This window comes from Bos mutus, chromosome 5, assembly GCF_027580195.1.
Source record: "Bos mutus isolate GX-2022 chromosome 5, NWIPB_WYAK_1.1, whole genome shotgun sequence".
Lineage (NCBI taxonomy): Eukaryota > Metazoa > Chordata > Mammalia > Artiodactyla > Bovidae > Bos > Bos mutus.
In genome coordinates, this window is record NC_091621.1 from 101,769,050 (window position 1) to 101,787,516 (window position 18,467).

At 59.3% G+C, this 18,467-nt stretch overlaps 1 protein-coding gene across 2 annotated transcripts in view; it reads right to left on the minus strand.

The window, feature by feature from the left end:
* The window catches only part of TAFA5 (TAFA chemokine like family member 5), a 176,032-nt gene that overhangs the window by 11,888 nt on the left and 145,677 nt on the right, over positions 1 to 18,467 (minus strand). For both annotated transcript variants that reach the window (XM_070370069.1, XM_070370070.1), the window contains exon 3: positions 14,467 to 14,594. In XM_070370069.1, coding sequence (XP_070226170.1) covers positions 14,467 to 14,594 — 128 coding nt within the window. The remainder of the gene's footprint in view (positions 1 to 14,466; positions 14,595 to 18,467) is intronic.

Sequence of the window (18,467 nt, forward strand, 5' to 3'; positions counted from 1 at the left end):
ACAGAGAGCAAGGCCATGCACTCTGAGTTAAGCAGATCAGGCTGCTCTGCCAGGGAATCAAGCGGGAAGATTGATCTCACATGCACAAAACTCATGGGCGGGGCTTCGTGTTTTATTTCATCCTTGACCAACAAATTATAGGAAGGCCCTGGTTGCTCGGATTATGATTATTTTGAGAGGTATGGTTTCAAATATATGGTATCATGATTGGAAAAGAAGGCTGGCACATTCCTCCTTTTCAGTTCAGTTCAGTTGCTCAGTCGTGTCCGACTCTCTGTGACCCCATGAACTACAGCACGCAAGGCCTCCCTGTCCATCACAAACTCTGGAGCTTGCTCAAACCCATGTCCATCGAGTCAGTGATGCCATCCAACCATCTCATCCTCTGTCGTCCCCTTCTACTCCAGCCTTCAATCATTCCCAGCATCAGGGTCTTTTCAAATGAGTCAGCTCTTTGCCTCAGGTGGCCAAAGTATTGGAGTTTCAGCTTCAACATCAGTCCTTCCAAAGAACACCCAGGACTGATCTCCTTTAGGATGGACTGGTTGGATTTCCTTGCAGTCCAAGGGACTCTCAAGAGTCTTCTCCAACACCAGAGTTCAAAAGCATCAATTCTTCAGCACTCAGCTTTCTTTATAGTCCAACTCTCACATCCATACATAACTACTGCAAAAACCATAGCCTTGACTAGACGGACCTTTGTTGGCAAAGTAATGTCTCTGCTTTTTAATATGCTCTCTAGGTTGGTCATAACTTCTTCCAAGGAGCTAGTATCTTTTAATTTCATGGCTGCAGTCACCATCTGCAGTGATTTTGGAGCCCCCCAAAAATAAAGTCAGCCACTGTGTCCACTGTTTCTCCATCTGTTTGTCATGAAGTGATGGGACCAGATGCCATGATTTTGTTTTCTGAATGTTGAGCTTTAAGCCAACTTTTTCACTCTCCTCTTTCACTTTCATCAAGAGGTTCTTTAGTTCTTTACTTTCTGCCATAAGGGTGGTGTCATCTGCATATCTGAGGTTATTGACATTTCTCCCAGCAATCTTGATTCCAGCTTGTGCTTCATCCAGCCCAGCATTTCTCATGATTTTGCTTTCTATAAACTTATGTTAATCAGTACATAAAGGTTTCTGTGACAGTTCCACTAGTTTGAATTGTAGTGAATCATTTTGTGTCAATAATCGTGTGCACATATATATCAATATATGGCACCACATTGTTCCACTTTCATCATTTTACCTGGACTTACCAGATGGCTCAGACAGTAAAGACCCTGCCGGCAATGCAGGAGACCAAGGTTTGATGCCTGGATGGGGAAGATTCCTGGAGAAGAGAATGGCTACCCACTCCAGTATTCTTGCTTGGAGAATTCCATGGACAGAGGAGCCTGGCAGGCTACAGTCCATGAAGTCACAAGAGTCAGACACGACTGAGTGATAGCACACTTTCACCTACTGATTTCTCTTCCACGTTATTTGCCTCGTATCTTTATTATTTGCTTTTAAACTTCTGTTTGTAGGAGTGCCCCGAGAACGCAACACGTTTGACTCTTAAAAACACCCTGGTTAGTCTGTGCCTTTTGGCAGCAGAGACTAACCCGTTCACACTTATTGTCGCCACTGATGCTGCGGTTCTGTCCTGAGCAGCAGGTTCCACAGCCTCTCTTTCTGCTCCGTTCGAGGTTCTTTTCCTCACACACAGGCTTACTTGCTTTCCTTCCATGCCGGTTTAGAAGAAACCATGTTCTTGTTTCTACTAGTGGTGGCCTTTACGTTAATCCAGTGCACTTTCAGTGACTAAGCCATTTCCTTAGTGATGGCTGTTCCTTCTTCCCACAAAGAGACACTCAGTGACTTTTCCTCTGCAGCCGCCCCCCTGCAGCTCTGTTAAATTAATCAGAAGTCACAAATCAGTTTATTATTACACAAAAATGTTCTCCACCATACATGGAGTGCATTGAGTAATAGTGTTGTCAAGTTTGTGTTCAGCTGTGTAACCCCATCATAGGAATGATTTACATCTAAGCGCTGTGTAGTTAATTGGCATCCAGTCACCAGTGACCTTACCTATGGCCTATGACCTTTACAGTCATCAGCCACTCATTCATATTTCTTTGATGGCTCCAGGGCCTCTTTTATTGACTGTTTCAGGAAAGGTATGTGAGTGGCACACTTTCTAAATTCTTGCAAATTTAAAACTGTCCTTTTCATTTTGTCCAAAACCACAATCAGAGATAGAACTGAACTCACAAGTAAAGGATGAGATGGCGGGAGGGCATCACCGCCCCCGTGGGGGCCACAGAGGATGAGATGGCGGGAGGGCATCACCGCCCCCATGGGGGCCACAGAGGATGAGATGGCGGGAGGGCATCACCGCCCCCATGGGGGCCACAGAGGATGAGATGGCGGGAGGGCATCACCGACCCCATGGACGTGAGTTTGAGCAAACTCCGGGAGACAGTGAAGGACAGGGAGGCCTGGCGAGCTGCAGTCCACGGGGTCGCAGAGAGTCGGACATGACTCAGCGACTGAACGACAACAGAGACAAAACTGTTTTCCGGCAAAACCCTGGAGATGGTGCTGCTCTTCTCTCTGGTGCTGGGTCTCACAGTTCGCAGGCAGCTTCTCTGTGCCTTTGGAGGGAGGTCCATGGACTTTTCCTACTGCTTTTGCTTTTTTCTCCAATCCAACCTGGGAGATTAGAGAGTTTCCCTTCATTCTGCCAAGTCCAGATACTGCTGTGGACGGCTGAGTTCCGGAGGCTTTTGCTCTGCCTTAACTGGGGGCTCCCCTGGCTCCGCAAAGCTTCTTGAGAACCCTCTCTTCTCACCTTCAGCTGGCCTTCTTCTCACCATGTGGCTTCCCCCAGTGGCATCCACTTCCACATTCTCTTTGGCTTAATTTCTTGCATCTCCTATGAAGCGTCGCTTGGTTTAAGATTGGTCCACGCTCCTGCGCTGATCCTCTGCAGCGACACCCTGCCATCTGCAGCTTCTGTACGCATCTCAGTCCGCTCTGGTCCACGCTCCTGCGCTGATCCTCTGCAGCGACGCCTCTGCCATCTGCAGCTTCTGTGCACATCTCAGTCCGCTCTGATGTCTTGGGTCCCTTTGTGTTCAGCCACTACTTAGTCCTGCAAACTTTTGGGTGCTTGCCTGCATTTCATCCCAGGCTGCCATTTCCTCCAGGCTCTTTGCTTCTGGGTCACAGAGGTCACAGCCTCTTGTATCTGTTTGATGCCAACAAGCAGATGGTTCCCAGAAGCCTCACATTTACTGCAGAGCCTATTTCCAGAGCTAATCTGCCTTTAAGTCTCCAGAAAGCATTCCCTTCCACAGAGAGCTGGCGTTCTTTTACAGCCTTCTGTTTATATTTTAGATGTGATGCTTTTAAGATTCCTTTTGAACAGGCAGAGGCTGATCCCACCTGGGAATGTGTCAGCAGGCTTGGGATGAGCAAGTTTGATTCTCTTAATTCTTGGGGCTGTGGGAGGCCCTGCCTGCCCCAGGCTGGCCTGGAAGGTTGGGGCGATGTGCAGAGACCCCGAATCTTCATTGGACACCAAAGGCAGCTCCCAGGGGGGCCTGTTCCCATCTGGGAGGTCAGGTTTTCTGTCTAAACGGCAGACTTTTGAGAAGGAAGGATGAAGGGAACATCACAGCCTTGGTGTGTTGGGCAGGCTTCTCTTGCCCCAGGCGACAGGCTCTTCTGGCTAACTGCCCCTTCCAGGGGCTCACCTGCACGCTGGCATCCTCTATTCCTGCTGCTGGGGCCGTGTACTCACAGAGGGAAGCTTCCCCCATCCCCATCCCCGCCCCTGGTGGGCAGGCTCCACCTCTGCCCGCTTGTTTTGTGACCACGGCAGGGTCTCTAGGTCCAAGGTGAGGTCCAAGCATGAGGAAGGGACCCCAGGCTCCATACCTGGGGGTGGCCTTCTCCTCCGTTATCTCCCTTTCCCCACACCCCAGGACCTGTGAGGTGGAACGGGGGCGTGCTCCCCTCCCACAGCTGAGGAAGCTGAGGCTCACGGAGGGGAAAGTGGCTCCTGCAAGGCTGCCTGTGCATCACACCTGTCACGCCTGCAGGCGGAGGGTGGGGGGACGGGCCTGTCTGGGCATGGCCCCGGAACAGGACTGGATAGAACAGGGGGGCTCGGGAGGTGTGATCCCACACGGGTCCAGGTGAGCCTGAGCTCACGCTCTGGCTCAGGGGATGACGGGGGGCGAGAAGACCCGGGACAGGACGGCGGGGATGGCAATGGCAGCCGTGGTACCGGCCCAGCAGCCACGTCACCCAGTGGGTCTGTTCAACGCGGAGCTGACGTTTAAAGTGATCTAGATTGAGACACAAATCCTTCTTTTTCATTTTTCAAGAGTGATCTTTAACAAACGTCTGTGCCAAATGTATTTCACGCCCACTGCAGCACCCAGAAGCCATCAGAGCTGCCACGTGGGTGGCGGGGCCAGGCAGGGGACGGGGGTCACACCTGGCCGCAGCGAGAGGGCAGAGCAGGAAGACACGACCACAGGGAGGGGTTTGGGGCGATTAGATGCCGGGCACGAGGGTCAGGCCGGGGCAGGCAGAGCGGATGCCAGGAGCCTGGCATTCTGCATCGGAACCAGAGCCGTGCTGGGTTAGGAAGAAGGTCACCACCCTGATGACTTCTGTTGTGCTCACGCTGACTTAACTTCTGTCTTGAATGTATGATCTGACTTTTCACAGAACAGTAAAGAAGGATCAGGCTTACCTTTGTCTTTTATGAAAAAATAAATCACCAGGCGATGAAAAGCCATGTGTAAGATTACAAGGACATCGTAAACCAGCAGGAAAACGCTGTGTTTTCGATGACTTCGCCAGGATTTCTGCCCAATTAGTTCATGAAACATGGAATCAACAAACAGTATTAACTCAAGCAGCTCTTCTGGGAACTGGGGATGACTCTGAACTTCATCCATCCTTATCAAAAGCTCACGTGGACAAGATGGGAACTTGTGTGCTTGCAGGACCTCAGGAGCACTCCTGACCAGGGCAGAGGGCCAGGGGGAGGTGGAAGGCCCTGGGCAGCTGTGGCCAGCGTGCAGGCTGGCTGAAATGGGCAGTGTGCTGGGAGTGATGCCTGCTCACTCTAGAACCGCTGTCCCGATCATCAGGAGGGCTCTCTGCAGGTTCCTCTGTGGGCACACACGCCCTCAGGCTTCCCTAAGGCTCCTAGAGATCTGCGACTCTTTGGAATTCTCAGATCCCCGCCCCCACATCCGTCTGAGCGGTGGGACTCGGGTACCTGGCCAGTGCCCGCTGCCCCCTACCCCCGCCCCAGGTTCTACAGACAGTATTCTCATCCGTTTGGTCAGCAGCCACTTGACCTCACCTTCCAAGCACCGGGCATCCCCACAGCCCCTGAAGCAGCCCCTCCAGGGATTCCTGAGGGGCGCCTGCTGACGCCCTGAGATCCAGGGGCTATGAGTGCTGTGCCCCAGCGTCCAACACAGAGCTGACAGGGCCGGAGGGCAGGGGAGGGGGGAGCGCAGGAGGCGCTGGGGTTACTGGGACTGATCACGTGACCCAGCGGCCCGTGCGGTGCGAGGGGAGGGCCCCCCCGGGGCTGGCTGAGCGGGCAGAGCTCAGCTGACCCCGACCCTGGCCCACTGCTCTCTCGCGGAGCCTGTTAGCCTGTTAGCTCCGTGGGGTCAGGAGCACCCAGCCCCACGCAGTGGCCCGTCCAGCGCCCACTGGCTCTTTCCACTGGACACGCTTCCTCCCGTTTCAATCCTCACCACTGAAGTATTTAAAATCGAAGAACTGTTCTGAAGAACACTGAGGCTCGCGGCACAGTTACGGTAAAGAGCCCCCGCAGCAAACGCCCCCCGTCTCAGAGCGGGCCAGGAGCGCCCAGGAAACGCTGTGGCTCGGTCAGACCTGCTTTCCGGCTCGGGGCGCGTCTCCGCAGAGGACGTGAAGGGTGTCAGTGCTCACGGCGCGGTGGTGCCGGGCCGCCACCTACGTTGGCGTTTATACACGGAATCTATTAAGATGCCCCGCTATTATCGCTGTGATGAATAGCAGTGATTCGAATGAACACAAAATGGATTGCAGACAGGGATTGGAGTCACGAAGGGGCATTTTTCATTGTTTGGCAGAAGGAAGAATCTGTGAGGGGCAGGTACCAAGTTCCTTCTGCGGCGGACGCACCATCTGCTTGCCTTTTGACGGGTTAACCCCAGACCTCCTGCACGAAGGCCTCTCGCCCTTGGGAGGGTGTCTTGTACACAGCGAGGAGGGCTGCAGCCCGACCTCCCTGCTGGGCAGCTGGGTCTGCACGGACCCCAACCTCCCCCTCCACCCCCGTCTCTCTGCTCCAGCACCTCCCAGGACGCAGCGAGGCATCTGGACCCAGGACCAGGTCAGAGGATGCCTAGCGTGTGTTTCTTGGAAGCAGAAGACACAGAGAGCCGGCCCAGGTGTGGCAGAGTCCTCAGGAGGAATCCTGCCTGCCAGACGGCGCCCTGGGGCCGGTGAGCCCTCCCACCGAGTAACCTGCCTGCTGAGGCTGCACTGGGCAGGCGGCGGCAGACGAGAAGCCCCCAGGGCTGGGAGGTCCAGGAAGAGCCCTTGGCACACAGGGCAGGTGGGGCCTCTCGGGGTCTCAGGACACACGCCTGGCGGACCGATAGGAATTCAGGATGGCCCACCTCTTCCCCAAGGAAATAGGAAAGACGGCCCCAAGGCAGCTCACTGCGGTCTCTGCTCAGCAAGGCCATATGGCACCTTGCTCCCGGCTCAGAATCAGTTTCGTTTCATTCATTCTCAGAAGAGCAGTGGGAAGGTGGTGATAGAGGATGAGATGGTTGGATGGCATCACTGACTCCGTGGACGTGAGTCTGAGCAAGCTTCGGGAGTTGGTGAAAGACAGGGAAGCCTGGCGTGCTGCAGTCCATGGGGTGGCAGAGTCAGACACGACTGAGCGACTGAACGGCGACAAAGGGAAGGCTCAGCGACAAATGCTTCTAACTGCTGGCTGGCCCGCTTGGCAGCAGAGAGGAACGTGACGTCGCCAAACGTCCGCAGGAGCCCTGGCCGTGCTGGGACAGTCCCGTCCGTGGAAACCCACACCCAGCAGGGCGGCTGGGGGCCGGAAGCCCCGGGTCGTGAGACAGGCCGAGCGTGTGCTCCTCCGTGAAGGGGACGGAGTCCACTGCTCCAGGGGCCCCGGGGCGGGCTGACCTGGGCTGACGGTGGACGGATGGCCAGACGGTGGGGGAGAAGGCCTTCAGCTGTGATGGGAGCGTGGCCTGAAGGATGCCGGTCGGGGGAGTGATGCAGCGCACACAACGCCCCCCAAAGTCCTGGCCCAGGGGGGCAAGGCTCTGCCATCTTGACCGGGGAAGGAGCCCGCTTCCCAGGGAAGGAGGGAAGGACTCACACAGGAGACAGCAAAGCAGGGGCGACGCCTGCAGACACTGTAGCGCATCAGAAAGGCGGTGGGAGCTCCTGGGTGTCCAGGGGCCTGGGGGGAGCCTGGGAGGGTCAGGGGAACCCTGTGGATGAGTCAGAAACCCAGAGCCCTGCTGGGCTGCACTCTGAGGACAATGAGAAGGCACGGCCCCCCAGGGAGGCTGGGGATGGGGTGAAGGGCGCAGTGCAGGGCCCCCAGACCCTGAACCACATTCTTCAGCCAACGCGGGGTCAGCCACCCAGAGCCGGATGTCACCTGCCAGGGCCTCTGGGCTCCCCTCCAGGTCCACGGCCACTACCTTCCCTGCTCGGGGGCCTCCACGCTGCCCCCACGGGGATGCTGCCCCCTTTGTCCTCAGTGAGTCTCGGTCCTTCTGATCTGGGTGCGGCCAGGAGGGGTCGGGACGGGGTCGCCTGTCCCCACAACGCTCGCCTCTCCTTCCACCCCTTGCACCCGGCGTGTGCCTCTCGCCTCCTCCTGGGTGCCACAGAAGTCTCTGTGCTGCATCCTGGGATGGTTTCCCCTCACGTTTTCCTGGGGAATCTTCCAGGGGCTCCACTGCCTGACTCCCGTGCCTGCGGGGTCAGCCCACAACTTTCTGGAAGCTTCTTCATGGCCCACACTGTCCTCCGTGGAGGGGCCCTCTTGGGGCCTGTCTGGCCGCCGTGGGCTGTGCTGGGGGTGCATGGTGTCCCGGGTCCCCCGCGTCCTTCACCCTTATCCGCGTGGACCACTTCATCTACAGCCTCCGGAGGACGGGGCTCCCGGAGCGGGGAGCGGGCCCTCGGCTCCTGAAGCTGGGAGGACGGTCCCAGTTACGGACTCCAGGCTGGTGGCCCTGCCCCCGCCCGTGGACTCTGGGCTGGCGTGGAAATCCACTGGCTCCCCGCTCTGGAAGGTCTGGGCTGCTGTTTTCCAGCTCCGAGCGCTTCAGCTGAGAAGCCAGATCCACTCTGATGTCTGCATCTTTGTAAGTGACCTATTTTTTCCCTCTGAGTTTTCAGGATGCTGTTTTCATCTCCACGGGCCTGAGATTTCACGCTGACGCACCTTGGGACGGGGCTTTCTTCACTCATTTCCCGCCGGCGGTGAGTCCCTGCACACAGGAAACCCAGGCTTTGAGTCCTGGGAATTTCTTTAGAAAACACTTCTTTGATAATTCCTTCTTCATTTGTCTCTATTTTTGGATCTTATAGTCTCTAGACCCCCTGAATCGATCTTCTAATGTTTTTTTTTTTTTCTTTTCGTACTTCCTACTTTTTTTTTTTTTTTAAGTTCTCCTCCTGGCTTTATGAGACCTCTTCAATTTTATGTCCCACACATTTGCCAGAGTTTTAACAAATTCTGTTACACAGACACACACTCACACAGGTAGGTGCTGTCTGCAAAGACAGATACACACTTCACGTGGTGTGTGCAGGTATGTGACCCCCGCATCTCACAGCTCTTGAAATACGTCGTGCTTCCAGGAAGCTCCAGCCTCATACAGACAGCAGCCGCCGCGGGCGTGGCGGGGGCGAGCGCCCTCGGCCGCGAGCCTGGCGGGCTCACCGGGTGCCTTGCATCTGAGCCGTCTCCTCTCTGCGGCCTGGGCTCTGGTCTCCTCTGAGCCCCTCACCCCCACCCCCAGCTTCTGCGTGTCTGACCTCTCTCTCCTCCCACCGTTGAGGATCCTGCTGTTTGAACCCTGACAGGTGGGTGGGGGCATCACAGGGGGCCTTGGGCCCCAGCTCATAGCACCCAAGCTTCTGCACTGGGCTTGGCAGGCTGGTGGGTGGCATAGGGCGCCCCCACAAAGTTCTTGTCCATCCGGAACATCAGAATACGACCTTCTTTGGAACTGGGTCCTTAAGATGGAGTGAGGTAAGGACTTCGGGATGAAATCACCCGTCACGGAAGGTGGGCCCCACATGTGATGCTGGTGTCTCTATGGGAGGAAAGAGGGGAGCTCAGATGCCCAGAGAGGAGCCGGCGCCTTCGTAGGGGATGTGGCCTCAGCCCAGGAGCCCCCAGGGCCACAGGCACACCTCAAGGTTGGCAGGACCCTTGACCTTGCACCTGTGGCCTCCATGCTGTGAGGGAAGCTCTCTGTGGCTGTGGGTCATCCAGCGTGGTCACTGGTCACAGTAGCCTGGGAAGCTGGGGCCCCGGGTTTGCTGGAGAGAGGCCCCACGCCCTGCCCACACCCCTGGCAGTGGGCAGGTCTCACATCTCAGGAAGTTCCTCCACACTTGGCGCTGGCCTCCCGGGGCCCAGAGGCGTGCAGCTGTGAGTCCTACGGGCGTGAGCCTCTGGGGGTTCAGGCTCCCGCGGGGCACACAGCCCCTGGGCCAGTGCCTCCACACCATAGGCGGGGGGCCCTGCGTCCTGGCCCCTGAGGCGGGGGTCTGAGGGCAGGCCCGGCCAGTGGTTCCTCGGGAGTTAAGTCCCCCGGGGCCCCCGAGGTCATGGGCCTGCCCCACTTGGCTCTGCGGCTGCGCTGAGCTGGGGAGCCTTGCCCCGCCCCGAGCTGGGGACCCGCACCCCCACCCGGTGGACTGTGTCCCCGCCCCGCGTCCCTGTCCACCCAGGCGTCTCCAGGGTGCGCAAGTGGGAAGCATGCCTTCTGCTCTCTATCACGGTGGGGGGAGCCTGGCGCGGGCAGCTGCAAAGTGCCCCCTGAATGCCCTTTGAGAGCCTGAGCCCCTGCGTGCGGGCTGCTCTGGCCAGAGAGCCTGGCTGCCCGGCCCAGTGACGGCCGGTTCACGACAAGATGGGGGATGCGGGGTGATGACCCATAGGCCACTGGGCACCTCTCCTGGTGTCCAGGGGAGCCCCCTGGGCACCTGTCCGTACCTCACCACCATGCACTCCGGGGTCGGGGACACCTGGGCTCAGGCAGAATTCGGACGTCCAGGGTGGCTCCTGGGAAAGTGCTCTTGGCGTCACGAGTTTCCACGAAATCCAAGGTCCTGAGCAGACTGTACAGAGCCCCCCGCTCCCGCCAAGAATTCCCCTCACCCTCTAGAGCATGGCGTCCATGCAGCACAGGATTAAAACACTGAGCTTAATTGCTGATTTGAGAGACGAGTTCAACCAGCTGGCCTGTCCTGGTCTAGGAGGCGCTCGTTACAGCAGCTACCAAGGCGCATCTTCAACACAGAGACACCGAACGTGGTGGACGGAGCGTGGGTCACATCGCCCTGGGTGCCACCAACACCCAGGCGCTGCCTCAGCCACTCACGTCTGCACAGAAGCCAGGAGTGGGGGCGGTGCTCACACCCACCGGCCCCAGCCTCTGCCCGCCCCTTCCGCCTGCCCAGTCAGCTGCTGTCAGCGGCTGTTTGGTTGCCAAGGAGAGGATGCTGCTTGTGACCTTGGGGAGGGCCTGCGATGTTCACCTTGCCCCGTGTCGACCAACGTCACAGAGCAGAGACAGATCGCTAAGGGAGCCCCTGAAACAGGGATCATGGGGGCCCCAGAAGCCAGGTTCCCCCCACCCCGCATACCCCCAGGATGCCGGGTCCCCAAGTCGTCATGGCAACTGGCCCTAGTACCCGCATAGCCTCACCCAGGGGCCCGTGTGCATGTCACCAAGTAGCTCTCACCCTCAAGACGGGGATGCACCCGAACATTTTTATTCTATTTCTTCCTCCTTCTTTTAATGCTGATCGTGAGCCACTAAATTAATTTCACAACCCACTAATGGGGTGATGACCTGCACTTTGCAAAGCGGTGATCCAGGAAATGCAGGCATCGGCATGCACCCAGGGCCTGGGTTCTGCTAATCAATTAATCAATTGATCACAAGCATCTACGTAAGACCTAAGTGGGGGATGGGGATGGTGAGACCCCCAAGGCTCATGCCTGCCCTTGGCTCGCTCATGGTTTGCTGGGGACACTGAGAAGGGAGCAGCCACGGCCATGTGGAGAAGGAGCTGGGCGTGACCAGGTGGGGGCGGGGGGGGTGGCCACCTGTGGACAAAGCCTGGCTGCAGGGTGCTGGGCTGAGGACCTGGCCACTGGGGTGGAATTAGCCATCTTGTGGCCAAGCAATCCCGAGGTCTCCTAGATTCCCGCCCCCCAGCCCCCACCACGGAAAACCAATTTATGGTAAAATGTGAAACTCCACGGTGCTAATTTGCCAGCTGTAAGAGGCCTGCAATTCAATCCTAGACGAAGATTATGTGCTCCAATTATAAGATGTTTGGGTCAAGAGCTTGCAGCTTCCCTTATAGCTCAGTTGGTAAAGAATCCGCCTGTAATGTGGGAGACCTGGGTTCAATTCCTGGGATGGGAAGATCTGCTCGAGAAGGCATAGGCTACCCACTCTAGTATTCTTGGGCTTCCGCTGTGGCTCTGCTGGTAAAGAATCTACCCGCAATGCGGGAGATCTGGGCTCGATCCCTGCGTTGGGAACATCCCATGGAGGAAGGGAAAGGCTACCCACTCTAGTATTCTGTCCTGGAGAATTCCACGGACTGTATAGTCCATGGGGTTGCAAAGAGTCGGATGTGACTGAGCGACTTTCACTTTTCACTTTGGGTCAAGAGCTCAGGTAAGCATTTAAGCAAGCTTGGAAAACAGGTCTCTGCAGGCCGGGGTCACCTCTGCAGACATTGGGAAGACGACGGAGCCTGTCGGTCCCCTAGGGCCATTGCCCAGTCGCTCGGTGCCACCTGCCAGGGCGAGGACCCGGGGCCCACTTCTTGGGCGGGGCCGTGACGCTCAGGGCCAGCACGTGGGCGGGAGGTCAGTGTCACCGCACACACCTGCCCCTCGGCCGTGCCTCTGAGTGGGGGGCCGCCCCAGGAAGTCGAGGGTCCCGGTGCGTGCATGCCTCCCCCGACCTGCCCCATGCGTGCCGGGTCCACCCGCCTGGACCGCGGGCTTCACGGGCTCTAGCACCAGACACCCCCAGGGAGGGGGGCTACAGGAGCCCCAGGAGGCACGCGGGGCTCCTGCCAAGCCAGGGCTGCGTCTGAATTCCGCAGACCCGGCAGATTCAAGCCTCAGCTCCACGGCCCGCCGACCCCTGGCCGTCGGCATCTCTGTCTCTCCCAGTTGCAGTTTTCACGGCTGTAAAACTGAGATGATGGTTCTGAGCCCGGAGGTCTGGGGGATGGAAAGGAACGCGCGTCTGCACCTTCTCAGCAGAGGCCTTGGAGTAAATCAAGGATTCGGGCTGTGCCCGCGAGGAGGGGCCAGCCTCAGAACCCCCGCATGGCAGGGCGCCTGGAGGGGCTGGGGGCTTGATGAGAGGGGCACCCCAATTCACCATGATGACACAGACAGGTGCTGCCTGCACCATGCAGCCTGGAGGGCAGGCCTGACCCAGCGGCAGTCCGCCGAGGCACCCAGGGCCTCTGGAGCCCTGCCCGAGCCGCCCCTCCTCTGGGGGTTCATTCAAAACCCCTAACACAGCATCACCTGCACCAGGGCTGGCCCAGGCCCCAGGGAGCCCACACAGGGACCCCCAGGCCTCATGGATCTGGGGATGGTGACCCCGGGGGTGGCAGTCTGCTTGTCGCCAAGGATCCATCCCAAAAAAGGGCACAGCACACAGATGGGGCCCTTGGAAAGGTTACCCGCCTCCTGGACTCTGGGGGAGGCGGCAGCCCCAGCTCAGAGCCCATTCCGCTGCCGGAGCGGCGAGGCAGGTTCAGGAAAGGGGCTGGGGAGCCTGGCACACCTCACGGGTATGGAGACAGGCCCTGCCTCCATGCTAAACACAGAGAAACAAGGGCGGCTGATATCAGACAAGCGCACGGCTGCAGCTCCAACTGGAGATCCGGGGATGCTCGCTGCAGCCCAGCTCTGACACCCTTGAGGGGCCGCCCTGCTCAAGACCCCTGCCACCCAGGCCTGCGAGGGGGAGGCTGCTGGCAGGGCCCCCAGGCCCGAACCCCCACAATCACAAGAGGCTGCCGAGGCATCCATGGGGCAGCGGGGGGCCTGCGTCAGCTTTACAGCGCCGACCTTGGAAGGTGCCCCACTCAAGCTCAGAGCTGACCTCTGGCCGACCACGGGGCACGGACCCACAGCTCCCTGCAGAGCAGCTGGGCCACACTGGCCTCCTGACGGTGCTGCTGAGAGAGCCCACCTGCGCCCGCACATGGAGGCTGCGAGAGCGGGAGGAGCGGGTTTTCCTCTGGCCTAACTCCCAGGGGCCGTGGCCCCCGCTTCTCTGCCTGGGGGTGCCAGCAGAGAGCTCCCAGGTGCTTCCACGAGTTCCCGCTCCCTGACCTAACGCTCCCCGCCATCGAGGTGGGTGTCGTAGCCTGGAGCCCATGCCAGCCCTCAGCTTCCTACGGAAACCTCAGGAGGATGGGCCTGGATGAGGCGTGATAATTGGCCTGTGGAGCCAGCAGTGAGCGTGCCAGGCCTGCGGAGCCCCAGAGCGGCCCCCAGAGGTCACGGCCAGGCGTCCCCAGCTCCTCTGGCCTTCACTGTCCCCCTGTGCCGGGGGAATGCTCCTTTGGAAAAGGAATCTCAGAGAAAACATCCCTGGGACTGCTCTGCTGTTCTCGCCTCCCAGCCCACGGAGGTGAGCAGGGGACCCAGTGCTCCTCTTGGTGGATCCAGGAGGGACCCGGGGCCCCCCGGGGTTCTCAGAGCCTCTGCTCTAGATGCCTGCCTGGGGCGCCTGCATCAGACCACGCCCCACCCCCATTCTTTCCTCTTAAAGGCCCTCTGCCCAGAGGTGGGGTCTGAAGCCCCTCTGTGGGTTCGAACCTTTCCTGCAGCCTGGGGCTGGGAGGACATCGCCCAGAAATGAGAGCCCCCCCACACAACGAGCTGTGTGAGCTGAGCGGCCTGGAGGTGCTCTGTGTGGCCCCTTGGGCCGATGGGCACTCAGTGACCCCGCGATGCTCTGAGCAGCCAGGGGACAGACCCATCCGGCCACAGAGCCAGCAGCCTCTTGCATCAGGAAGCCGGGGCCCGGCTTCTCGCCGTCGCCGGTGTGGGGTCAACCCCCAGCCCCGCCTGCTCAGGCCCCTGGACCCCAGGACAGCCGGGGGGCTGCGTACATACCGTGGTGGTCTTTATCCGCCCGCCGGGCTGTGTGCACGTCCAGCCTGACCGGTTGATCAGCAAGTCGCAGCCCTCCCCCTCCAGACACGGGAGCATGTCACACCACTGCTTTGTCCTGATGATCCGCGCTGTGGACAGAGGACAGAGGACAGAGGACAGAGGTCAGCGCCGGCCGGGGGTGGGGCGGATCCCATGCTGCCCAGCACCCAGCCCTGGCCTCAGGGACGGGAAGGCTGGGTGGGCAGCCCCTGGGGCCAGTCGGGGAGCCCCGCCGGGCGCCGCCCCTGCCCTGGGCTCCCAGCCACCTGCTTGCTGTCTGTGGGCAGCTCTGTCATTGATTACTCAGTCAGCAGGGACGGAGGGCCTTGGGGACAGTGTCAAGGAGCAGCCAAGGCGCCTTCCTGGAAGGGACAACATCGTTCTCTCCTGTGTCTGGAACCCATGTGAGAGCAGGAAAGCCTGCCTGGTCAGAACCCCCTCACATGTCTTGGGAGCCACCCATCCGCAGGTCAGAATCCAGGTGCTGGGTCAGGCTGGAAGGAGGTGGGCAGGGGGCGGGCGGGGAAGTCTGGCAGATCTAACAGTGACCACAGCACTCCCAGAGCCTCATCCACAAAGGGGACCCCCCAGAGGCCATCCTGGGGTGGTGAACCCCCAGAATATGTCCTGGGCGGTGAGTGCCGCCCCGGGCGGGAACCCTCAGAATATGTCCCGTGAGCCCCAGAGGGAACCTCAGAATATGTCCCGGGGCGGTGAGCCCCCAGAGGCCGTCCCGGGGCGGTGAGCCCCCAGAGGCCATCCCGGGGTGGTGAGCCCCCAGAGGATGAAACCCACCACCGCTCTGTGGCTGTAGTCGGGGGGCTGGGGACCCCTCACTGATGGAAACCCTGGAAGGAGGGGTTATGTGATGGAAAGAACACGGATCATATTAACGGACATGTCGTTAAAGGAACCTGGGAACCGCGGGTCGTTTCTGAATTAGGACCAAGTGACCCATGTCCTTCCAGAGGTGATCGCTGTGGTGGCTGCAGACCCGGGCGGGGCGCAGCCCACGGGGCCCACGCTGTTCTTCCTACGCCTCGAAATTCTCAGCAACCTTTGCAGCCTCCTGGCGCTTCTCTTTTCACAGAGGACAGCAAGCACAGCACCAGCCACGCAGGCAGCGGCTGTCCCTGCAAAGCGACAGCCACGCAGGCAGCGACTGTCCCTGCAAAGCGACAGGGGACCCGGGAGCCTCACCCCATGGGGGCCTGGGCCTCGGGGCCCCTGCAGGGGAGCAGGACTTGGTGAGTCTTAACAATGGGTGCCCTGGGAGGTGATCTGGAAGACAGACAAGGACGGCATCCCAGGTGACCCCTTGGTGTCAATTCTGACAGATAAGCAGGAGCTGCCTGAACACAGGGGAGAGTGTCCTGGGACCGATTAGTGATGCCCGCTGCAGGCACAGCAGAGGGCCCTGTGGTGTGTGCTGCCCCACGGCCCCACCCCAGGCATCTCACTATCCATGGTCACCGGTCAGTCAGCCTGAGACCAGCTCCGTTCTAGGCCGAGCTATGGACAGAACCGTGACCCACCAAAGTCACAGGATGACCCCAGGGTGGCTGGGCTTGGAGACGGGATCTTTAGAGATCCTGTTTAACTGAGGTTAAACAAGGTCACAAGGGTGGGGCCTCCCCCCACGGAATCAGTGCCCTTAAGAGAAGTGACCTCAGCAAGACCAGCCTCCCCTGCGTGGACACAGTGAGGAGGGGGTGCCGCCAGGAGCCCGTCAGCAGCACCTGCACCACAGCCTCCCATCTCCGGAGCTGCAAGAAATGGAGTTTCTGCTGCTCAAGCCCCACGGCCTCCAGTTGTCGCTGCAGCCTGAGCCTGAGCAGACAGCCTGGGAGACCCCACGGCTCAGAAAAGCCGCTCATGCAGCTGAAGTCAGAGCGGAATACCAGTCCAGCTGAGTGGCAGCTCCTGCGGAGGAAGAGACGGGCTCTGCTCCCCCGAAGGGTGAGGGGGATGCCCCAGACACGGCTCCAAGATGAACGACAAAGGCCGCCCACTGCCTCGTGTCCCTCGGAGCCCCCAGGGCTGGCAGGCAGAGACGGCTGCGCCCCCAGCACGCCCCGCTTGGGCCTCCTCTCCTCGTCTGCACTAGGCAGAGACGGCTGCGCCCCCAGCACGCCCCCCTCGGGCCTCCTCTCCTTGTCTGCACTTCATTCCGGTGGAAGTCCCCAGTGCACCACTTTGGTGGCAGTAAAAGATTCACAAAAACCTTGTCATTGCAACAAGCACAAACCTTAAACCCATGGAGCAGCGAGACTGAAACACACACCCTGCCAATCCCTGGAAATCCTGTGTGCACAGCATAGAGAAGATCAAGACGAATTAAAGAAAGAAGGGAGGGTTTCTCTGGGATCAACCAGGACACGCGGGGTGAGAAGAGGCTCACGTGTGGTTAGAAAAGTCTGAATCTGTGCTCCCCTCTGTGTCCCGGGGCTACGCCCAGGGAGATGCTGTCAGGCCACTGTGCCCGGCTCAGAGACCTCCATCGGGGGGGCGGGGACCCAGCCCCTGGCGGCCCAGGGACCAGAGCAGGAACTTGGCCTTCTCAGGCAACAGGCCTGCTCTTCGCTGCAAGAGGGACATGCAGACCAGGAGGCAAGGAGGCTGGGGTGAGGCCCTGCTAGGAGAGGCCACAGCCATCCAGAAAGTGGTCATCCCAGACCAGGGGGCAACGTCAGAGTCCTCCTTCTGATGTCGACGCTGCCCTGGCTGGTTGCAGGACCAGATGACGGAGTGGGGATGGATGGATTCAATCTGCCCTGCTGTGCCAGCCAGGACCTTGAGCCTGGGGTGCCCCCCTCAACCCACCATAGGCTCTGTCCTCCCCGGGAAGCTCAGTGACTGTGGGGACAGAGGAGAAGCTGTAGGTGGAGTACCCGGCCCAGGGCTGGGCCAGACCACACCCCAAACACACGTCCTTCACAGTTGAGTGAGGACAGAAGCCACTCTCGGCCGCTGACCATGGTGCCAGAGATGGTGGACAGATGCTGGGGAGACGGAGCCAACCTCCCCACAGCCAAGGGTTGGGATGCCCACTAGTCCCCTGGAGCCCGCCCCCAGGCTGCAGTGGGCACGGCTCCAGGCCCTTGGTCAAGGCCACGAGCCCCATTCATCTTCCCTGAAGCTTCACGTGAGGGCTGCTTACTCCAAGCCTCCATCCCCTCCGGGAGATGGGGGCACACAGCCCCAACAGTCATGGGGGAGCCCCAAAATGTGACAGGACATTTGAAGGTCAGGGAGAGGGAGGAAAGCTTGAGGGGTGAGGGATAAGGTAGGGGGAGGGACAGAGGTCCTGCCCATGCTGCAGGCACAGAGCCTGCACACACATGTTCACACACACACATGCACATGTGGAAACATGCATAAGGATGCGGAGGCCCTAGATGGAGCACACTCACACGTGGAAACACCCAAAGCACACGCACACGCCTATATGTGGGAAACGGCTCATGTGTGCACAGCTACATACACTGACCTGCACACACGTGTACATGAATGTGGGGCTTCCCAGGCGGCGCTGGTGGTAAAGAACCCGCCTGCCAAGGCAGGAGACGCAAGAGACGCAGGTTCAATCCCTGTGTGGGGAAGGTCCCCTGGGGAGGGCAAGCAACCCACTCCAGTCTTCTTGTCTGGAGAGTCCCATGGACAGAGGAGCCTGGCGGGCTACAGTCCATAGCACTGCAGAGTCGGACACGACTGAAGCAACCCAGCATGCACTCACACTCACGGATGCTTGAGCACACACTCATCACCACACACGTGGGACCACTGTGAGGGCTGCCTGGCAGGGAGCAGGCACGTGGATGTGTCTGCAGGACAGACAGACACACCGACTCCCTGACCACTGCCCTGCTTCCACCCAGAGAGGTGGCCTGGTGTGTGGGCACCGGCCCTGCTGAGGGTGCTAGATGGCCAGTAGCAACCACACAAGGCCTTCTGTTGGCCTT